This window comes from Eretmochelys imbricata, chromosome 2, assembly GCF_965152235.1.
Source record: "Eretmochelys imbricata isolate rEreImb1 chromosome 2, rEreImb1.hap1, whole genome shotgun sequence".
Lineage (NCBI taxonomy): Eukaryota > Metazoa > Chordata > Testudines > Cheloniidae > Eretmochelys > Eretmochelys imbricata.
In genome coordinates this window covers 196,187,297-196,212,032 of record NC_135573.1, presented here as the reverse complement: position 1 = coordinate 196,212,032, position 24,736 = coordinate 196,187,297, and the positions used below count along the sequence as shown (strand labels likewise).

General features: G+C 38.8%; 1 protein-coding gene across 2 annotated transcripts in view; it reads left to right on the top strand.

Moving 5' to 3' along the window:
* The first annotated feature begins 3,440 nt into the window (after nt 1–3,440).
* The window catches only part of RBMS3 (RNA binding motif single stranded interacting protein 3), a 547,537-nt gene continuing 526,241 nt past the window's right edge, over nt 3,441–24,736 (top strand). For both annotated transcript variants that reach the window (XM_077809306.1, XM_077809305.1), the window contains exon 1: nt 3,441–3,515. In XM_077809306.1, coding sequence (XP_077665432.1) covers nt 3,441–3,515 — 75 coding nt within the window. The remainder of the gene's footprint in view (nt 3,516–24,736) is intronic.

The following is a 24,736-nucleotide window of genomic DNA, read 5'->3' as shown; positions in this document are numbered from 1 at the left end:
GACAGGTATGTTTACACTGCAATTAAAAACTTGCAGCTGGCCTGTGCCAGCTGGCTCGGGCTAAGGGGCTGTTTAGCTGCAGTGTAGATGCTTGGGCTGGAGCCTGAGCTCTAGGACCCTGCGAGGTGGGAGGGTGCCAGAGCTTGGGCTGCATTCTGCGCCCAACCATCTATACCGCAATTAAACAGTCCCTTAGCCTGAACCCTGTGAGCCTGAGTCAGCTGGCACAGGCCAGCCGCGGGTGTTTAATGGCAGTGTAGACACACCCCCGGGAGCTCTGTTTTAGCCATGTTGAGTTTGAGCTGACAGCTAGACCTCCATGAACAAACAGATGTCAGAAAGAGTGGCTGAGATTTTAAAAATTAGGCTAATAATGGCTGTTTCACTCTAGCTTTATAGCTATCACACTTTCACAAACCTTTCTGAACCTTTACTTTGTGCTGCTTTAGCAGAGCACTAGCAGTTGCAATTGAAAGTTCTTACCAGTGGAAAATTAGAGAATATATACCTAAAACTCAGTAATTACTCCATAGAATTATGTCTTCATCCAAAATATGTCTGGACTACATTAATTTGTGTGGAAAATACCAATGGCATTAAAGCACTTTGTTGATGTAAATACTTGCTATCTAGCAGAAACAGGAAATTTACTAGTAATGGTTTACTTAGTTTGTACAGATTAGAGCATGACTTGGTTTTGTACTTAGCATTACGGATATTAGAGATGGAAAAGACCTGTTTACATTATATAGTCCATTACAAGTTTCTTTACTATAGTATTATATATTTTTCCAGTGCTTTGTCCAATCTACTCTTCAGTGTTTGTGATAGGGCTTCCTGTACTTCGTTTTAAGGAATCATTTGGTGAAATTTTGTGGCCTGTGTGCAGGAAATCAGACTAGATGATCAAAATAGTTCTTTCTCACCTTAAAAAAAGATCTATGAATGTTGGAAAGTCTATTATACATTTAAATTGATCTCATCTCAGTCAGGAAGTTTTTTCTTTTATATTTAATCTTTCACATTTATGATTTCATCCCATTACTCCAGGATACCCAGGGCTTTCTTCCCCTGACCTGGCTTTCCAGAGTCAGATTCGCTATAGATATACGGCTATCACAGTTTCAGAAACCTTTTTGGACCTACTTTGTGTTTCAGGATCAAGCTCTTAGCCTCTCTGAGTCTGTTTCCACATCTGTAAAATGGAGATAATAAAAATCACCTACTCATCTCACAAGAGTGTTGTGAGAATTAACAGTTAACATTTGTACAGTGCTTTGGAGATATGGGGCAGATTGTCAAGTGCTCAGCTCCCACAATTGGAGCCAGATTTTTGAAAGAACTCAGCACCTAGGAGCTTCCGTTGCATGACGCAGAGTGCTGTTTAAGTACTAAAATTAAAAAATAGCTACTGAGGAAGTGAAACCATGCATTCTGTGATTGCAGTGATTCATACATGTGTATCACACTTTTGCTCTGCCTCTCTACTTTGTCCTTTTTTGCTGGTGTAACTGGCAGGCTGTGGGGATGTATATGAATCCTTGCTCAACTTAATGCCATGCTTGCTTAGAAGAACAGCAGTCTGACAAAGCAGAGTAGAATGTGATGTTTGCGTGCCTGTATCACGTGCAAGTGTGTGCCCACAAACCAAAACACAGCTGGCAGGTCTAATTTTAGACCTTACCAGCCTTGAGAAGTGTCCCTTTAAAGATATACTTTTCCCTCTAAAATCAATTTGGTTGATAATACAGCAGCTGACAATCCTGCTGAAATATTACATATGATTTGAATAAAAACAAAGGAAACCACTGCCCAGTAATTGTAAATTAAAAAAAAGAAAATAGTGAGGCCACTAACGACAGATCCACAAATTAAATGATGTGTCAAAGGAATACGTGATTTTAAAATTTAAACCTGGGATTTGTACACACAATAAGACACAGTATATTTACTTATTTATTTGTACAGTGCCCAGAAACGTTACAGGTGATTTATATACATATAAAGCAGGTCCCTTCAGATAATATAATATTCAAAACTTTTGCTTAAGTTGGTCAGAATCAGCTTGAATCTCTTGCAAGCACTGTCTCTTTACTCTGGCTTTTAGGGAGCAGCGGTAAGGTTCATGGTACAAGTGTGTGTGACTGGTACTTCTGGGTGCTGTGGGATGTTGCCAGGGGATGGTGTGATGGATTATCTGAGGCTCATGAAGGGTATTTTTAAAATTATATGAAAGTCATGAAAAGCTCAGGAGAGGTGATCCCCTCCCCCACTTTGTTATAAATCTAAATAAATGACTGAAACAAGTCTTAATATACTGGATCTGTCAAAGTGAACACTTAATATGCATAGCCCTTTTTACCCCCTGTTTGTTTCTGTGCCGTGGTAGATTATTGTACAAATTAGTTTTCTGCTTAAAACAATCCCATGTTGGAGAATCTGTTGCTGATCTCCTAATAGATTCTTTGACCTTGTGGGTTCGTTCGTTCTTTTTTTTTAACAGCGTCACAAAATATCAAAGGCTTTTTTTTTTTTTTTTTTTTTTTTAAGGCTCATCCTTTGCAGCAATTTCTTTGGGTCCCAGGTATTCTGTGCTCCTGGTTTACTGTTTGGCTGGTTTGTTCTGTGACTTTGTGAAGTGCAGAATCCACTGCCGGCATTTGAAGTTCCCCGGGTGCAAGTTACACCGGCAAGCGCTGCTGTAAAATTGCTTTGCTTTCCGAGATAGCCAGCAGAGGGAATCGGGACTTCGCTTGCAGCAGGGGCTGAGAAAAGCAGGCGGTCTCTTCTTGGAGGAAATACTGCAGCCTTCTGGACTGCGTCTGCTTCTCGAGGGAGAGGCTCGCTGTAGTTCCACCCACACCGGCTGGAAGGAGGGGGTTTGAATGAAAGACAAGCCAAGCCCTGAACACCATGTCACACCGTGAGAGGGGCTAGCAGCAAGTAGGCTGTGGAAAGCTGCTTTTTTAAAAAAATATATATATATATTTTTTAATTTTATTTTTTAAATAATAAAGGGGAGGGGGGTTGGGGTGAGGAAGAAGAGAGCGAGGAAAAGCGGGTTGGAGTTCCACTGTCTTGCTCATTTCTCTCACAGGACTTTTCCCCTACAGACACTGGCAATTGACATTACTACAGACAAACGGGCTAGGAAGGAAAACGCTGTATCCTGAGTGCAGGAGGGCGTGTGTGGGTGGGTGGGTGGGGGGGGGGAACAAGGCAAGGTTTTTTTTTTGTTGGGGTTTTTTTTTTTTTTAGCTCTACTATATTTTGTTTTTGTTTTTATTCTTGCTGTGTTGGACCTTGTGAGCAGTAGAAGGCAAGGAAGTCTCGAAAGCCTCATCAGTACTGTCAGGAATAGTGGTTTAAGAGGAAGAAAGGCCTGGGGCACTACACCCTGTCAACGAGTTCCCTGCATCGGAGAGAAAGATTCCAGCTACATGGGCAAACGCTTGGAACAGCAGCCAATGTACCCTCAGTACACTTACTACTACCCTCATTATCTCCAAACCAAGGTATGGTACAGCAGTTCCCTGCCTGTCCAGCAGTCTTAATATGATATCATATGAAGGTTGGGTGGTGGAGTTGCATAAATTACAGGGTTTTTTTTTGTTTGTTTGTTTGTTTGTTTTCCCCTTGAATTCAGTATCATGTCAGGCAGAGCTAATAGCCAGAAACAGGAAGGTTAGGGTTTATGCATTTATTTATTTATTTATTTATTTTGACTACTATCTTTAGTTAATCCCTTTGATTCCCTTCTTCCTACAATAAATGTGGTTACTATTATCGAAGCCAAGTATACCTGATGATGCGATAGGCTGGAGATCGCTCTGGACAGAATCAGGCATGCAAATACTGTTTCAGTGATCTGTACAATTTATTTGGCATTCAAAAGCATTTTGCCATTAGCAGAGACGCAGTGGATACTGAAACTTTTAATCAGTGAAGTCTGAGATGCTGTGTGGTTCTGGGGTGGACAAGGCACTAACCTACTGTAAATCTTTTGGAGTTTGCTCTGATGTATTGAACTGGTTTTAATGTTGCATTAAATATTGAGAATGATCTGGCTGCATGCTGTTACATTTGATAGGGCTAGAAATAGATAGTAGCTACTCTCAGAAAAAGCACCAAACATGGTTTCATTTTTTTTCAATGTCAGTGGCCCTGGAAGGCCAGTCTGCATCTCCCAACAAGACTGAATGAAGTCCATGACACCTGGATTTTAATTAGTTAAATCATGCTTTGTTTTTCCCTAATGACATTGTACCATAATCTGCTGCCCAAAAGGGTCTCTTTTGCAACCAGTAACAAAAACAACTTTGCAAACCGGTTAGGGCATCGTAAAGAAAAGTGCAACCTCACAGCCAAAGATTAACAGTTTGAGTCAATGAACTAACATTCTTTTTTTTTTTTTTTTAAAGCCAAAAAAAAACCCCCTGGTAACCTCCAGCCCCCAAACACACGTCACCCCAATTTAAATGGCAGTTTTAAGCACATAGGACACATCTGACTTTGGGGAGAGGGGTTTACTTTTGGTCTCAAACACGTTGAGCTAGTTATTATTGAAAGGCCAAGTTACGTTTCCTTGCCAATAAAATTACTTTTCTGTTAACGATTATAGCCAGACCCCTGCATTATATAAATTAACTAATTGTGAAAATGGAGACTAAGGCTGGCTGGAGTTGTGATGACACCAGAACCACTCAATGTGATTATAGCCTTGTAATTCATAACATGATTACCTCTCATTTGTTTGCTGTGTGCTTTCTCTAACTATACTGTGCAGCATTTTTGTGTGAGAACAACCCATTTTGGGGGCAGGGCGAGGGGTAATTGTTTCACCATTTTTCCCCCTCAAGGTCGATTCAAATAGCATTTTACCTTTGTGACCATTTAGTCCGTATTGTGCAGCAGCAGCAGCATCCCATTGCTAGCTTGACTGCAATATTGGCTGTAGCTTCAACTGTTTGGAGGATTGGGGATGCAGACTGATGCCATTCCTCAAAACCTGGCAAGCCAAAGACATGAAACACTTTATGGATATTTTTTTGAAAGAACAATAGCGTCAAGTACTGGATGAGAAATACTGGACATCTCTTTTACTCATGTAACTTAAATTTTGCCATTCCTCTTTTTTTAACTTCCCTTTCTATTTTGTAAAATATGCTTTTTGGGGAAATTAGCCTGGTGATCCAGTTGAAAGTGACAACTGCTTTCCACACAATGACTTTTTAACCTGAAGGTTTTGGAGAATAAATTAATATTACTTAATTGTATATTATCTATAATTATCTATTGTGTTATAGAGTATAAAATTATCTACTCTTGTGAAAAGTTGTATGTGTGTGCATGTGAGTGTAAATATATATTTGAACACAAGCATTATTTTTGCAAGGGTAGATAAAATTTATTGTAGATTTGTAATATTATATGGCATTAATTTCTCTCTCTCAAACCTAAGTAATAAAATAAATACACACATATATATTTCTGTACTATAGTCCTAAAGAGTTTAGAGTAGTGCAGACAGGCAGCATCTGGATTTTGTTATCTTAAAGCTAGCCATCAGCTTCTGGGACATTTTAGAGTATTTAGATCCATTCTATGTCTAAAGCCAATATTTGGGTAATCAAATAACGTGATAGAGAACTGTATCAGTTATCACGATAACACATACTCATATACCACTGTATGATTTCAACTGTGCTATGAAATTCACAACTGTTTTATTTTCTTGAAACTATGCTGCTTATTGTGTTAAACAAAATTTTAGAATTCAGCTGTGAATGTGTGTTCATATCTGGATATTCATACACAGGGAATGGGGAATGCATTAACTTAAAATCATATAAAGGAATTTTAGGCTTTCTGGGGCCATTTTTGTTCAATGCATAAAGCACAGAGCAACAGGACATTAAATATACAATGTTCTGAAATTTAAATGTTTTCCTCACATTCTCAGATCAAGTGCTTTGCTTTTGCTTTGCTCACACTGTAAATTAATCTCAGCTGTTCTGAAAAAGTACAATAGTACTGTGTAGCACAGCTTTTTGTAGGGGTTTTGTACAGGTTTGAATAAAGTTCACAAGATATATAGTCCACATTTGTACCTTCTAATATAGCTAACATGTTGTTAAGCAATAATGGTGTACATTAATAACTGTATGGTCTAAAGAATGTTAAATAGAAGAATAGGATCCACATGTCTGGGTGATTGTCTCAGGTTTTACAAATGCCTCATGCAGAACATGAAACACACAGTCTGATTATTCAAATTAGTTGAGCATCTTAATTATAAGATGCCACCACTGAAGTTAAAACTTTAATGGCTGTTTCATACAAACCCACTATAATTCAAAAATTTTAAAAGGTTCAGTTTTGTAAAGGAGATTATAATGTCTTTAATATGTCCTGTAAGGACAAACAGAGGGATTGAAAGAAAAGGTATTTTTTTCTTTCTGTCATGAAACTGGCTCACTACTGAATTAGCTTGAATTGTCTGAACTTTCTTAGCTAAGTCCTGAGAGTAGAACTTGCTTATTCTAGGCATGTTATGAATTCTATTTAAAATCAAACATGTTTGTTACTGTTATAAATTAGGAATATGTGGCTTCATGTGTTCTTGCTGCAAAGAATATGTTCACATGTCACATGCATATGACACTATTTCCTGTAGTTTAGGGAACTCTGATTTTATTTTGAACTGCTTGACAATGAAATGTTACTCGAGTGGTGAGTGTGTGTTGACAGAATAACTAAGAAACCAACTAGTTTATGTAACTGTGTTGTAAAAATCCACTTATAAGAATATCATAGTACCTAATCTTGCCCCAGTCTTTGAATTTCCATTTTTGATCTCTTGCCTGACAGAGTAGTTCTTTTTTTTAAACATTGGGAGAAAAGACTGAGTGATGTGTAATTTCATTTAATGATTAGGAATGGCATGAGGAAAAAAAGATTTCGCCCACATGGTTTTACATATTTGATGGAGTCTTTTGAAGTAATAGTGCTTGCGTCTTTCCTTTGGCCTTTGCAGCTCATGGTCAGAATTAAGGCTGGGAAGACCATTCTTAGAAAACAGAGCATTGAATAAATTGAGTCATTTTCTGTTTGCAGTTACCTGCGGACAGACATTGATTATTCTGGATTTATTTTTCACGATCGTTTGACCAGCACTTTATATGAACATATTTCCGCTTACCAGTTTTTCATATACTATTTGCTTTGCTAGATCTTTGTCTGTTCACTATTTATTATTCATTGGTCACCGAAGTCACATGGTATTAACTCCGGTTCCTGATTGGATGGCTGAAACAGAGGGTGGCACCAGTAGTGAATACCTGTGTGCAAACACCCTGCCTTGCACATATGTGTAATAGGAAGAACAGCTATTTCACAACATCTGTGTGAATAAAAACCCATCTGGCATGGATGTTAACAGAAAAGTAAACAAAAAGGGGTATGAAAAAGAATGAATTGGTAAGTGAGGCAGATGTGTGACAATATTTGCACAAACTTGAGAAAGAAGCCCTGGAAATTCAAGCTAGTATGGTGCTGAAATTGTTACACTTTTTAAAAGTCACTTTGGGTATGAACATTTTTTTTAAAAGAATGAAATCCTCCATTCTCTCTCCTTTTTTTCTTTTTTCCATTTTTAAGTCATTCTTTGACCTGAGCAAGTCAAGAACTGCTTTGAGTTGTCTGTGTGCTGGAACACTTCTTCTTCCCTGTATCAGCCTCATTTATAAAACAAATCTCTAGAACCCACACACAGCTCTCCATACCTCTCCACTACCTTGCACTTACTGAGCCAGAATTCTTTTCTCACTCACATTGCAGTTTAGTCAGTTTACTGCATTCCCCACTTTGGGCCATCTGGACATACAGAAGGCCTAGAAGAAAGAGTTCCAGATACTAAGATGCCTGACAGGGCTTTTTCTGACTGGTAGTGTTCAGATTGTGTTTGGTGCCTGGTGTGAGGTAGGGGTCAGGTGTAAGGAGTAATTCATCAACCGCACACTGATTTCAGGCTGCATTTTCAACCATCTGCAACCTGGACTGTCGCCAGGGCTCAAAAGTCTAGCTGGAGCCTGTGTGATACTGCCAAAGTAAAAGCAAACACTTGCAAATAGAGAAATACATTTCTGGGAATGAAATTTGTATGTACTTAGCTCTTGGTTGGTTCACTACATTATAGCATTTTAAAAAATATCTCTGACAGATGTCTTTAAGATATATGCAGTTGTTTAAATGGAATTAAAATGTTGTTTAAACACTGATTATATTTTTGACTACGTTAATATCTAACTCTGGTATGCTGCATCTTCCCTAGAAAATCAGAAACACATATGCTTGTTCGTCTTTCAGTACTACTTGCCATGTATTTTTACACATTCTTAAGTTTAAAAATACTTCTGTTGCTATAAAGGGCAGTATCATTCTCAAATGATGTTGTATTTTAGTTGATCTTCTTTCAGTGTGAATCTGTTGAAATAAAAAACAAAAGTGGGAGAGTAAGATGAGATCCCCCCCTCCTTTTAGAGCAGTTGGATCTGCCTGTATGGCTAGGCTTGGCAGAATTCAGTGTTTATGTTTTTATAATTTCCATGGATGATGATGTTTGTTTTTCAGCATTTAAAAAAAATATTGATTTAAATTTTCACTGTTGCAGGAAATTGAGGGGTGTCAGACAGAGGGAGGGGCTAGACAATCATTAAATAATTGTAGACATTGAGGATCCAGAAGCTAACGCTTTATAAACATTAAAACACAAATTGTTGACATCACATCAAAAGATACAAAGTGAATATCCTTAAATCAAACTTATTTAAGTTCTCAAGCAGCATTTTTCTTACTTAACCAAAATTTACAGATAGGCAATCAGCAATGGAAATATGTTTAATTGGTTTTGCTGGTACAATGAAATAGATATTTACCGACAAAAATCTAATCCTTCTAGGTTTATGTATGTCATAGGGCTGTATCTTGCGCAAACATATGAATAATTAACTTTACTCACATGAGAAAAGGTACAGTTTGCCAGGTCAGGTGATAATCTTGCTATAACTTACATATTATTGACAGTATTTCATACATGGCGCATATCTAAAAGCAAACCGTGGTGTTTAAAATTACTCTTACTATGCATCTGTGTTTATTAAAAGAGTAAGATAGACAAGATGATATATGTATCTCTTTAACTCAGATATCTTGAGAAAAAATCGTCAGATCAACGGCTCTTAGATTTCTGTGAATTAAAAACCAGATAAGAAGAACTGCGTACAGAGATAAATGCCTGAGTTCATTTCAGGTCTTTCTCTAAGGAGTCTGGATAGTGTTGGTTTTGCACTGATATGATTTTAAGCAGGTTTTTTGACATTATCAGTATTTCTGGAAGAGACTTGGAGTTCACTTTACAGACATGCCCGCTCTGAAGCTTCCAGTAAGAGGAGCAGATTTTTTTAAATGAGTGGGTTGTTTTTATTATTGGTTGTTTTGTTGTTTTTTTAAAAATCTTTTAATGATAGAAACTGTATGTAGAGAAAAGTGGTTGATGTTTCTCCAGGACTTGCTTCCAATGCTACATTAAAATTTTGTTTTGTAACAGTCTCATAAGCTACAGCTGTATGTGATTAAATAGTGTAATATCAAAAGCATGTGTGAATAGGCGCTTTTATGATATAGTTGTTCCATACCAAAAGACTGCAGATGGGCAGAACGGGGAAACTGAGAACAGTGATTTACTCATATATTGTCAAGGTACATGTTGTGAGTACTTGTGTAGCTATGTTTTGCAATTGCTTTCACATGCATGCAGACAATATTGAGTGCTGGAAAGAAGTTTAGAAAGAAATGTTTTTATAAAGAGAGCCATCCCCTCAGCACAAACCTTCACAAACACAAAATATATCAGATTAAGAATTGTATGTGCAGAAAATAACATACCGAGTTTCGTATGCAGTTGATTACAATTATATATTATATTGCTTAACTGGATTTACAAATATGTAGTTTGATCCTGCTCCCAGTGAGGCCAATGGTAAAAATCTCATTAACCTAAATGGTGCAGGATGATGCTCAGAAAGCATGTACAGTTCTGTATGGCAATGTGTTCTAGATAAGCACCATATATATTTTTAAAATATAGATTCCTCACAAGACCATAACTGAATCTCAAGTTGATCCTATGTACTGACTCCTCTCTAGATGTATGGATTTATTTTATATTACTTTAATTTGTATAGCATCTGCTTTCTGCTTCTTATCCACTGTCTGCCTGCTTCTTTCTCTCCCACAATTGAGGTATGATTTATACATATAGAAGTATAATTACAGTGCATGATGTCTTGCATGTTGTCTCTTGTTTTAAATGTCTATAATGATGTTCATTTTCTGTAAGAGAATAAGCGTAGTTACTAAAGGAAGGAACAGGGTGAAGACTGAAGATCTGTCATTGGCTTGTAGTTCTATAATTTTTTAATCAGAATTCAGTGTCGTCATTTTGAGAATACCCACAATATTGTACTTGTCTTGTGGGATCTTAGTTGATGATATAGTCATCTCTAAATATGCAAGTGAAACAAAGCCCTTCACTCAGTTTACCCTATAATTGAGAGTCTGAGTCTCCAGGTGGGTTCTTTAGCTTTATTGTCTGTGTTGATAATGTTGGCTTGTAATGAACTCTCATCTCTTGATGTGCCATTCTTTAGCAGTGGATAGATTTTCAACCTTTCATTGTAAAACCAGGGCGGAGGATTATTTCTCTGACTCTCAGATACAAAACGGTAGAACTTTTATTTGCTATTTTAAAAAAAACAGTTATGTGAATAATTTCCCTCCTTTGCTTATTTTGGCAAAGCTGATTTTATGAATCAAGAAAGATCTAATTATATAAAAAGTGTTGAAATACGAAAATTTAACTGAATTTTCAATCAAATTATAAAGATAACATTCTGTAGACCCAAATTGCTAGAACACTCCTCTCTTGCATTATATTTGTGTCATTCAGATCATTTGATTGGTACAGATCATAAGTAGAAGTCCTAAACCATATTAGATTGTGTTTGTTATGATGTAGAGACCTCTAATTTTTGGTTCCTTATGTACAGACATTTGATTCTTGATGACTTGTTTTATGGATGGTACTGTGGGGTGGCTGTTGATTTATAGGGTGTTACATAGTAGAAGTGACCTCACTGCTGTGTGATTAAAATTTATTTAAGAAGAAAGTTGTTGAACAGATTTTTTTCCCATGGAATACGAATCAAACATTGCTTTGTTCATACTTTGTGAACTGGCATCTTTAACGGACTCAATCTTTTAAATCAAAGCTTCCCGTGGCAAACTAATTTTGTCTTGTATGTTAGAGAGATGAAGTAGAGAGATTCTCATGGGTGTACCAAAATGACACTGTCTTTCTTAATAACTATTTGTTTAGTTTATTCCCCTTACCTTTTTTGTACAGTCTGTGCCTCCATGATGCTGTATCTAAAGATCAAATACCCTGTACCATTTAGAGTTCAGTACTGATGCTGCCTGTGAGTCTGACCTTTCTGTGTTTAGCTTCACACCAACAGGAGGCGCAGAGCTGAATGATCAAATATTATTTGATTTGCTTAAAAGGCAAGCTGTGGATATTAGGAACAAATGCAATGTTATGCAGGCTGCAGTTGCCTTCCTGGCTAAGAAGTTGGTAACCTTTAGCTCGAGACTACAGGAAGCTGAGAGGGAAATCGAAGATATGGAAATAACTATTGATGGACAAGATGCTGTTTTGACAGAGAATTCCAAAACGAGCAAAGCCCTGAGATATTGAATTGATGACCTGGAAAACAAGCTGAGATTAAGAAATATCATGTTGAAGGGGTTTCACAAGGCTTGGAGACAAGAGAACCTGAAATACTTCTATGTCAGAATGGATTATAAAACTGGGATGCATAATTATGGTGCAAGAAGTTACGCCTAGATTTCAGGAACTCACTGCGTTTTCATTCCTGCTCTTCTTTTGGTTGCAAAAAGTACTGACAAAGCGAGAATGATAAGCCTACCTTAATTCCATGGTGCTATGGAGGGTGGGCTATGCTAAAGGCTTGTGCTCAAATAAATTTGTTAGTCTCTAAGGTGCCACAAGTACTCCTGTTCTTTTTGCTGATACAGACTAACACAGCTGCTACTCTGAAACCTGTCTAAAGGCTTGTAGTAATTTATCCCCTCTCCCCGCATGCTCACGGATGCCTTCTGGAAGAATAAGGAAGCTGATGATAGCCAAGCAGTGGAAGAAATGGTCTTGGAAATCTTAGCCATATGGGGGACTTCTTAGTTTCCTTATGTGGGAAGGAATTGCTGTCTTTAAAACATGCTGCCAGTGCGTTTGCTTTATAGGGGACGAAGCGCTTCTCACTACAGACAAAGACTGCAATCCTTATTTCTGTTCTACCCGGCTCTGCCTCAAATTTGTCTGACCTTTTATTTTGGGGTATGCTTATAAATAAGTTAAGCTTGTTGGTAACGGGCAAATTGATGGATGCTATTAAAAAAGGGTAAAGATAATGGGGAATACAGTTTTTATTTTTATCTTCCCGTTTTATCGCCTTTTCCCTACCTCTTTTGATTCATAACAAAGGTGTACTGTGTTAATGATCCCTTGTTCCAGCTTTAACAAACTCTGAAATATTAAATATGAACTAGGTAGTTTGGAGCGCTTCATGACTGTGATTCAAGAACATGATTTTATATTTAATGAAGGTAATGTACTACTTAAAATATCAATTCAAATTTTAGTGAACTTACAACAATATGTTTTTGGGGACCAGTACTTGTGAGTAGAAAATGAAAATTTATTTTGTAAAATGTTATATTTTTGATATGACCTAAACAAGAAATTCTGTAAAGATGAACATGTCTGTGGCATTCATTTCTTACTCATACTGGAATATCATATCTGCCTTTCACCTACTAATAGCCATGCTTTTAAAATATATGTAAGATCAGAACTGCAGATATTGCCTAAAACAAGAATGCTTTCAATACCACATATTCACGACTGTCTGTATTCCTTTTAGCTGATATACAGAACCAATAATCTACCTATATAATTGAACTTTATTATATGTCCTTACTTGCTTAGCTTGTAAATGAAATATGTACTTCTAAAATGGTTTTGAGAAAGGAAGGCTAGTACTGAAAAGAGAACCAAACAGGATATACACAAGTCTGCGTCTCTTTCTGTGTCGATGACAGCTACCTTTAGCGCTCAAAGAAGAGTGAGAAACAATACCTGAAAGACATCAAAAAAAGACAGCAGCACTGAGTCTTTCAAACATTCGGCAAAACTTTCAGCATGACTTAATAATCTAAATGCCTCCCCTATGCTATATTAGAGGAGCATATACTGTGTCAAGATAGAACTCCTGTAAGTACTGTTAAACAATCCTTTGTGAAAATAACCGTAAAGGAGACATATTGCTATGGCCTTTAGCAAAGCAGTTGGGAGCTTTCTGCCTGGAAGATCATCAGACTCGCAGACTTTTGTGTATGTGTTCTCTTTGTTGTTTTCCAGCTTTACATCCTAAAGAAACATTAGGTGAACCAGGTATTCCCAGTAAGTTTGTAATTTTCAGTGCCATTTCTAGGATGTAATGTGTGAAGGATCAAGTACGAAGACAGGTGAACTAAAAATAAATCTGGGTGACTTCTGGCTGTAGCAGGAGACCAACACTGTGCACTGTGAATCCAAGTGCCTGTAATTGCCCCACAAGTGTAGGTATGAGACTCAGATGCCATTTCTTGAATTGGAAGATTGCTGTTATACCTTTTTTTAAAAAAAACAAAATAACAAAACTCCAATAATATGGCTACCAAGTCCACCTGACCTAAAAGACTGCTCTTATACGTTTAATTCAGAATGCTCATTGGCCAGTCAGATTCAACCTTTTATCTCAGCCATTTTACAGAATTAGTATAACTGTATACAGTTGTCTCTGAGGAACGTGTAATTTCCTGTGGTTTGAAAAACCATTAGTGTAAGATTGTCTAAACCTAATAGCACAAACATTAATTTACTGTGATGGGTGGGTTGGTGGGATTTTGTGCAAGCATAATTCAAAAAATAATTGTACTGAACAGAAAAAGAAATAAGTTTTGTATCCTTCATTTGCTGCCTTGCTCTTCCCTCAATGGACCCACTTTGATGAAAATTGCTTAGCTTGATACAATGATTTAGATCTGCAGAGAGTTGTACAAACATTAGCTAATCCTCTCAACCCATTCTGAGAGGAGAAGCAAGTGATACTATCCCCATTTTATAGGTATGGATGCAGTAGCCAGGGAAGTTTAAAGGCAAAATTTTCAGAAGTGACCTCTGATTCTCTGATTAATCAGAAAATTTGAGCTCTCATAACCTAACTGATAAAGTGCTCAGCACCTCTGAAATGAGACCCAAGGTGTCCCAAGATGAGCACTTTTGAAAATGTAGCTTTAAACGGCTTATCTGAAGCCAGAGACTGAGTTATTATCCTAGCTGGTTCAAAACGCAGGGTAAGATCAACCCACTGCTCTGGCCCTTTTACACCAGCTAAAAGGGACAGAGCAGTGTAAAGGGGTCCTGAAAGCCATGGCTCCTTCCAGGGGAGACTTCCCACAGTAAAGACAGCTGTAATGCTGCCCTCTAAGGTCCTGTGAGTAAGCCTCAGCATAAGGGCACTGCCTGATGCAGGGCTGGTGATGGGAGAGGCATCACGGGGGTGGGGTCGCAGCATCCACCATTGCTGAGATTCCAGGCTGTGCTGTGGCCTGCAGGACATCCCTGGGAGACGGCTGTCACTTGGATAGGCCAACTGGGCTGTCCGAGTTTTGCCAGGAGCCGCTTCAGTCCCCAGAGCTGCATAGAATCTCACTGGCAGAGGTGACTAGTGACCAGTCCAATGCTCCACTCCTTAGCCCAAATGTATCACTGCTATTTTGATATCAGTCACAATAGGAACAAATGTCTTTGCAAGACGTACTGAATTTTGATGATGTCGCTTGAGGATTGCTCTTGATCAATGATAGGTGAGTCTTACTTCAGGATAATTATCACTGGCTATGGTACTTTGTTAATCGTCAGGGCAACTTGGTGTAGAAAAGGAGTTGTTTACTGATAGGCGTTAGATAAATAGTATTCAATAAATACTTATTCATTGAGCCAGCTGGTCTTTCACTTCATATGCTCCAAATATGATGCGTCTTGCCAGGATTTATTTTCGGGTTGTTTTTTGTTGTTGTTGCTTTTTTCATTTTGGCTTCGAACGTAGTATGTGCTTCATTTATTATTTTGTTGGAAGTATCTGCACTTTTCAAAATGAGCTTGTTCTTAATGGGTACGACGTGCATTATATGAATGCTGAGAAATGGACTTTAAGACAGATGTTTATAATTTATGGATCCCAGATTTTTGCTTTAGTTATGGTAATGAAATATAAACAAGAATGGCTCATTGCTGCTTTTTTTCCCAGCAGAACTGCAATGCCATTGCTTACTACCAAGAGCAAGATGGTGGCTTTACAATCTTCCGTGAGGAAGGGCTGGTGTGTTGCTTCTCTGCTCTAGGAGCTGATTGGTGGAGGGACTGTGACTCAAGACAGTCACAATTCCTCCCCAACTCCTCCCTTACTTTAAGGAGGGAATAAGCTACCTCATGCTTTTTTGCGGAGCAGCTTATTCTGCATCCAGACAGCTACTGTGACTGGCAAGTTGGGAGCAAGGGGTGGAGTTGTGCTTCTCCCGTTCCCCACTCCTGTCTATCCCTTCCTCACTCATTTGCTTTTACAGGAGTGTTATCAGGTGAGTTGCCCCTGCTCCTAGCCAGTATCACAGTCTGAGCAGGGAAATACTGAGAACCTGATTCCTCTTTGCTTGCTAAGGAAGGGCTGTGGCAATCAAGCCCAAAGCGGTTAAAAGCTGTGGGGAGTTGAATGTATTCCCTGGAGCATTACAGCAGCTCACTATTGGAGGTGTGTGTTCTATAGCAGCAAGATTCTTCAGGTAATGTCCACTGACCTTCAAAGGGAATAGGGAGCGTGAAGATTATTGGGAGACAGTGACACACCTAGAAAATGCTGGTGCATGAGAGTTAGGTTCTGATGGCATGTAGTAAGTGGAAACCCCCTCCTCCGCCCCCCATCTTGCTTATTATCAGTGTCCACCCTCTGTGATATGTATTATCTGTCAGGCCTATGTTCTTATGGGGGTCTTTCTCTTTTCTTTCCCCCCTCCTTTTGTGGTGTCTTCAATGTTTTGTTGTTTCTGCTCCATGGCTTCTGCTGTATATTATTGTGCCTGTGCCGTGATTTCATCTGCAGTGCTTTTTCATTGGCCCTTGTGTCGTATTGTATTCCCCTCGCCTCATGTTGTTTGTATTGCAGTATCACCTACTGAGATTGGGGCCCCATTGTGCTGAGCACTGTACAGAGTAAGAGACAGTCTTTACCCAGAAGAGCTTGCAGTCTAAATAAGCAAGACCTGTAAGGATGGGAGGGGAAACAGGCACAGAGAGGTGACTTGCCAAAGGGCACACAGCAAGGCAGAGGGGGGAATAGAACCCATGTGTACTGATCCTCAGTCCACTTATCCACTAGCCAAATGCTCCCTGTTTTGCTACTTCCACTCCCACCACCATTTTAGGTATTTGGTGTCTCCGCATGGATGTGTATATATATGTCCACCTTTCCACTTAAGGTACTGGGTTGTCTCTCTCCTGGACCCTGTGTTGTGTGTCTGCCTACACAGCCACCTCCATTCCTCCTTCACTTGAGCCTTCTCTTGTACTCCTTCCTTTAGCTCTGTTCACTTGTGTTGTGTCTCCCGTGTTTCGTTTTCTGGCTGATTTCCATATGCTGGCAGCCAACTGAAATAAGCTAAAATCTGGCTCGTTGAAGCACCTTGTGTCAGTATGCCAACACTTCAGAGGTAAGGATTTTAGCTGATTTTGCTGGGCTCCCTGCATATTGAATAAAAAGGAGCTGGGCACAGCAGCCTAGCAGAGGAGATCAATACGAGATAGCAAGTCAACACTCCGTGGACAAGAGGTCCACAACTACCATTATGTACCATAGCAAAAGAAACCTGCTCCAGGCTCAGAGTTATACTCAGGATTTGTCAGACTTGTGCCCAGTGTTGCTAGGACTTTAGTATTTTGGGGTAGGCATCCTCCCTGGAATTGTTCACTGCTGTTTAAAAGTAAATAATACAGATGGGGGAGGGAGGGGTGATGTATATGTTTTGCAGCTAGACAAGTTGGCCATAGATGAATATTAAACTGAAATTTCAAATGGACACTGTCACATACAGTAGCTTAGGGCCAGAGTGTCAGAGGTACCTGGTGCCAGCAGCTCTTGTTAACTTTCACTAGAGCACTGAATGATTAGCCCTTTTGAAAATCAGACCCTCCTGAGGTCCTATATGTTCTAGAACTGCTGGGGAAAATTGCTGTGGTTCTAAATATGTTTTTTCTATAAAAGAAAATTTAAATTAAAAAGGCAGAAAGAATAGGCCCATGTTAAAGACATGCTGTCAGATTACAAAATAATGTATTGATTAAAAAAAACCTAGCGCAAGTGGCTTTATTTGTGTTACAAATAGCACCTTATATTTATACCATGGAAATATTAAATATCTAATTTGCTTTGAACTCTGTATGTTTACCTTTGTTATTTTACTCTGCCTGGATAATGGAAATAGATTTGCCAGTTTCACAGGCAGGTCTCATACACAGGTCTTATTGCTGTATTTGGGTTGCAAATACTATAGGAGAATGGTTTTAAAAAAAATCAACTGAAATTAAAAAAACAGTTAATGGGATGAATTTTAGGGTTTGTAAAAGCTTATTTTTATAAAACCTTCATTTTGGGCAAATTTTCAATACTTTGTAGTGTTGCCATCTCTCCCTTAGGTTCATATTCTGACACGCTCACACTAGGCAGAATCTTACTCCATGAGTACTTTTATTGAAATCACCGAGCTGGCAAACGGAGTGAGGAGATACTTAGCATGAATAAGACAGGCAGAATCTGGTCCTTTGGAAAGAAATTTCGTTTTGTGAGCATGTTGCAAGAAACGGAGATTTAAGAGATGAAAAACTACCACTATATAGAAAAATACTTGTTTCATTTTAAACCTTGGTTCTGCAAGTGCTCATGAGAAGGAGTTTGTTCCTGTGGCTATCTATTTAATCTCTCTGTGGATTTTATACTGTTGCCCATTGCTCTGGTATCTTGTGCCATCTTCCTGCAATTGATTCCAACAGTGAGGTCCCTAGTGCACTTTGTAGAGTTTCTGGCATTTCTCTTTCTGGGGTAAAAATTTGCTTGGTAGGATTTTTTTTTAATTTTTTTTCTTTTGGTTATTTTATGGTTATTTTATGTGGAATTTCAGTTTTTTAAAAGTATTTATTTAGTTTTTTAATTTTGGTTGGGGTTTTTAGGCAGAAGGAGTGTCAAGGTTAATGATGGCATACATTACTAACATTTTTAAAGCACATTTGTCTTGTCCCAAATGTAACTAGACCTTTTACTAAAAACCTACCAGTATATTTTCAAATAGTTAATGGTAGTTGTTTGGCTACGTTTTGTACAAATCTGAGATAAGGGATCTATTGAAGAAAAGAATTAGAAAGAAGCACAAAGATATCTTCTCTTTTGTTTGTTACAAAGGTTGGAAAATATTCAAATGATATTTGATGTGTAGTGAAGCATTAGGTCAACCCGCGAAAACTGTAACAAGGTATTTTCTATGAATAGAATTAGAATTGTTTGTTAAAATAGAAGTAAACATTTAAGTTAATCCAATAGGCAGGAACAAATTCTTGCCAATAAATAAGATCAGGGAGCTTAAAATGAAAAGAAGTAAACTAGATATTTGAGAACTGGATTGATACTCATCTCTGTACAATAGGGTATTAATGTTATATAGCTAATCTGTGTCTCTAATCTGTGTATCTAGTCTAGGAATTTACATGGTTCCCATCACTGTAGCATCTCTGCTCCTCCCAAGTAATTTCAAAGAGAAATAACAATAACAATCTCTCTTCCTCCTTTTCTTTTCAGCCTGTCAGAGAAATAGCTTGATTAGTTTATACTTTGTTTGTGTGAGTGAGCGTGTTGCATGATATCTGAAGAACTGAGGAAAGCTAAATCAAAGCAATGAATCTGGCTGTTAATACTGAAAAGGTGAGCTGCTGCACGGTCATTCTTAGCTCATCTGGATGTGAGTTCTGTAGTCTAGGTCCAGCTCCTATGGGTCTAGGTCCAGACTCCTGCATTCATGTGTTCCCTCTGTTGGTGTTTCAGTGAAACACCAGCCATTTCTGGCAGTCATAGAGGAAGAGGTGATCTCGGAGATAGGTAGAGGTAATCCTATGGAAGGCTTTGAATATTTGGGCAGAGACCTGGGCTGCCAGTGGGCAACTTGTGTAGAGAGCAGAGCGCTGAGGTGATGTGGTCACAGGGACCTTTGTTGCTATGCTTGACAGGCGTTTTGTAACATTTGGAGTTTTTCAGGTGTAAGGCTTCATTCCTACATAGACTGTATTCGGGCAAGGGGACACAGTCTATTTAAAAATCAGTTATGTCTGAAATTTCTTTATCCACTGTTTTACAACACCTAAGGTTACTGGAGTTGAAAGCAATTGGAGAAATATTGGTCATTGCTTTTTTCCCCCCACATAGTTTCTGTTATGCACTGTGCATGGAGTCAGTTTGACTGTTTCTCTTCGTAGTCAGTTACAGCCTGATTCTCATACCTTTATGCACATTGGAGGCTTACCTTATGCCCCAACTCGTACTATTGAGATCAATGAGCCTACTCAGTCAGAATCTGGCCCTTAGTCATTTCCTCCTGTTTCTGTGTGGGCCTTTCATAAAGCAATAGGGGGACAGAAATAATATATATCTTTAAAAGTTGTGATACAGCACCTCAAAAACTAGCAGTGAGATTCAGGGGCAGGTGTAGCAAATGAAACTATTATGCCATTCTTTTAAAAAAGTGACTAGATTTACAACTAAAAGTTGATGATGACTCTTTGTTATTGTCAGATCTTGTTCACGAATGGTGTCACGTATCTAGTCAAGATCCCCCTCATGGACATTCACCAGACTACCATGAGGGGATCTAAACACTGAATCTCTGTGTGTTTTAAGCCTCCAAGTTTGAACAGAGTACAGGCACTGACTCTGGCTTGGTCTCTCTATGCACACTGTTGGGGGAGGGAGGGCAGATCCTCTGTCTAGTGCCTTCTCCTGAGAGCTGAGACCTATCAGACCATCTGCCTAGCCCATAGGACCAGTGAATATCCTTCAGGCTCCCATATGGTGTATGCATTCCCCTTCTCAGAACTCCACTCTTGTGGGTTTACAATTTACCTCTTCAGGGCCATGTGATATATGTAACACACAACACAAACACACAAGGTCTTGCACAGGATTCTTTGCTTAGTAGCCTGAGAAATACACAAATCTAGACAAAAATAATAAACCCTACATGCATTTCACTGCCTCAGTTTCCTCACCACCATGCAACATTCTTTGGGCTGGTGTCAGAGTCCTCTGGGGCATCCAAGATCTTTCTACTACAGCATGTAGCTTGTCTCCTGAACCATGGAGCCAGCCTATCTCTGCCTCTCTCTCTCTCTCTCTCTAGGTCAGCTTGATTTGACCTTGGTTGGTCTCACAGCTAAACCACCTCCTGACCTCTTTACGAAATCATGCCTGTCTCTTCTCCTCTCCTTCCCAAAGCTTCCTGTCCCTCGCAAAGCTTTCTCCCTGTGAGTTCTCTTTAAATCCCTGCTTTGTTACTTCTAACTCTTTTTGTCCTGTTTGGGACTTTTTCATTCTGCCTCAGACCTCTGCAGAGATTAACTAGATTGAACTGGTTTCCCACCTCTGGCACCGTCCTTAGGGTATCCGTAGTTCCAAGGTGCTTCCACCTAACCAGGCAGTCATTACGTTGTAACAACTCTCCATTGTCCTTGATCTGGTGAGTACTTGCTAGAGGCTTGTCAGCAAATGGTGAATTCCACATTCACAGAGAGGCATTTAAAATGACAGCATTTCATAACAATAACTTTATAAACATCACCCAGAATTCGTAAGTTATACGGACATGTTCCCCAAATTGTCACAGATGCTGAGGCAATTGAATTTCTAGATGCAGGAGGAAAGGAATACATGCTAACTAGAATTTCTGCAGTGGCAACTTAAGGGCCAGGATCTAGAACTGGCATAGTCAATAGGCAGCCCACGGGCCAATTCCAGACCACCAGACACTTTTGAATGGACTGCGAAATCTTTTTATTTACTTATTATCATTATTGTTTTGTATTATTATTTTCTCTGGAGTCTGGACCTTGATTATACCTTGACCAAGAAATTTGGGCCTTGACAAAAAAATAATTGACTACTCCTGGTCTAGAAATATACATTTTTTAACCTATGGCTTAGAAACAGATGCTATACACCCATATGCCATATTGGCACTTCTGTGGAAGTATTATCTTGCTGTACAGAATCCCACCTGACTTTTTTTTTTAAATGAAAATCTAACTGCCATGTTGTAAAGAAAAATTGAAAAATATGAATTGAGTATAACTGATGCAAAGACATCTGTGCGAGTGTACATTGAGAGGCATCTAATTTTGGAAGCTCACATGGGTGGAGTTTATTTTGTGGGTGAAACTTGGAAGGGCATCATTTCCTTTTTCCCCCCCAATCTGAACCCTGCTGAGAATTACACATTAACACTTGACATGTTCACAAAGAGACAGAATATGTGATTTTTTTTTTTTTTTTTTTAAAAAGGGAATTATCTCAAGGCCATTAATGTTTGTGGTTAAGTTTTTGCCTATGTACAGCTCATACCAAAACTTTCTACAGTGTCAGTGCAATGCCAGTGAAATCTGATAAACTGCACCACAGAGATTAAACACCTTATAGCTGACAATTCTGTGTATGAAAATAAAAAATTCCTCAATATGACTTTAAGTGAAATACATTTTCTGTAGCTACAGTGATAACTATTGAATCTCTTTCCAGGTATAATATGTATAAATTATCAAATACTTAGGTCAAGATTTTTAACGAGTGCCTGAAATCAGACTCCTATTGACATATTTCGTCACCTAAATAAATGGCCTGATTTTTAAAATACTGAGCACACACTGAAAGCAATGGAAACTACTGTGTGCCTAGCACTTTTGAAAATCAGGTCATTAAGGTATATTTCAGTTATACATAACTCTGTGTTAATTAGGATTAAAAGAAAAAGAACGACTAAAAAAGCGGAGTGTATTTTATTGTCTTCTTATGAAAAAGACACCAGGTCAATTTCTGCATGACTTTTTCTCCAGCAGAGAGTTTGGCTCATACATTCTAATTTAACTGTGTTCTTTGAAGAAGTCTTTTTAAAGACTGTGAGTCAGCAAATGTTTGAAGTGGTGAGTCATAGCTAAGACCAGCCGATTGATCGTAACTGTGGAGGTGGGAGGAGCAAAATCTTTGAGCTTTCTGCTGGGAAAGATCCATAGGGAGAGGCCTAATCTTGAGCTGAGAGAGCGCACGGAGTGAGAGGCACTGACTGGATATGCGCATGAGAGTTCGGCCCTGAGCAGCCTTGGCCGCTCAGTTAGTTGTCAGAAGTCTAAAGTAAATAAAATTTGTTAAATAAATTAAATATTAAAAACAAACAACAAACCCAACCAACCCCCTCCACCTCTAGGTTCTACTGTACAGATAATCCCTATCTGAAACAAATGCAGTCCAAGAGTGAAGATCCCAGTGTAATGATGGAGGTAAAAGACTAGCAGAAGATATGACCACTTGTTTGGAGGTCAAGAGGTGTATGTGTGTACCCAGTGCAAATAGCACAAGTGCATCTCGGAGCACAAGTACATCTTAAGGCCAGAGTTGCTGACCGCAGGAGCAACAATGGAATTATTTATAGAGGCAGCAAATAGATATACTGGGACACGGTAGAACAGGTTCAGCTCAGCACAGGCTGTCCTGATCTTCCAGTTGTATAATTTTGTCTCATGATGAGAAAAGAGCAAGATGGAAGAGAAGCTTAAACTCCCTTACATGGGAGGTGAAAAGCTTGTGTGCTCTACCATAAGAGGCGCCCCAGCAGCATGTGTAGTTATCCTGTGATTGCTTAATCTCATGAAGCCTCATTTGTATCGCGTTTCAAATGCCAAACTTTGTTATAAAGCTAACTTTTTTTGTTTACCTTATTAAGCATAAATATGTTCTGTAGCCTTGTGCTATATGGAATGCTGCCATTGTAAAAAAAAAAAAAAATACAGACAGGAACACATTCTTACAGAAAAATCACATAATTAAAATGAAAGTGTAGGTGAGACTTTTTCGCCTTTTTATTTCTTCAAACTCCAGGAATTTATTTAAATTACTATGAAATTAGGATTTAAAGCAGAGCACTGAGAGTTTTGAGAGTGCAGACTTTAACAATGATCTGTTCCTATACGCTCTGGTGATACACTAGCTAGTGACTGCGTATTCGGCTGTCAGTAGTTGGCATGGAAAGCCCATACCCTTTCTTACAAAGCAAAATTCCCAAACGACCAACTGCTAATGCAGGAGAATAATAATGGGATGTTAACCTTGCTGGCAGGCAGATGTTTCTATCCAGGTGTAATAGCTCTGTCACAAGAAAGGGATTAGATACGCCAGCCCCATCAGCCAGTAAAATGTACACTCATCCAGGAATAGTTTTCCAATTTAAACAGTCTGTATAAAACACTCTTCTCCATACCAGACTAAAGGGGTGACTTCTCCAACCAGAAACAATATCTTGCCACATTGTGTATTATCTGATGCATCCCCTTTATGAGTCAGAAACAACTACCCCAATCATGTCATAGCATCCCACTCCAGATAAATCCATTTACATGCTGATCCAAAGCAAAAATGCTGAGCATTCCCTGGTATATTTCTCAATCAGCCCACCACTCCCCTAAGTGTGAAGGGGTTTGTCCTGATATTTTTCTTGGCTTGGAGGATTGTTGATCTCAAAGAAGGGCATAACGAGTGGGGTCCTGCAGGGCTCAGTTCTGGGTCCAGTTCTGTTCAATATCTTCATCAATGATTTAGATAATAGCATAGAGAATACACTTGTAAAATTTGTGTACTATACCAAGCTGAGAGGGGTTGCAAGTGCTTTGGAGGATAGGATTAAAATTCAAAATGATCTGTGCAAACTGGAGAAATACTCTGAAGTAAATAGGATGAAATTCAGTAAAGACAAATGCAAAGTACTCCACTTGGGAGGGAACAATCCGTTGCACACATACAAAATGGGAAATGACTGCCTAGGAAGGAGTACTGTGGAAAGGAATCTGGGGGTCATAGTGGACCACAAGCTAAATAAGAGTCAACAGTGTAACACAGTTGCAAAAAAAAGCAAATAATCTGGGATGTATTAGGAGTGTTGTAAGCAAGACACAAGAAATCATTCTTCTGCTCTACTCTGCACTGATTGGGCCTCAACTGGAGTATTGTGTCCAGTTCTGGGCGCCACATTTCAGAAAAGATGTGGACCAACTGGAGAAAGTCCAGCGAAGAGTAATAAAAATGATTAAAGGTCTAGAAAACATGACCTATGAGGGAAAAATTGGGTTTGTTTAGTCTGGAAAAGAGAAGATTGAAAGGGGACATAACAGTTTTCAAGTACATAAAAGGTTGTTACAAGGAGGAGG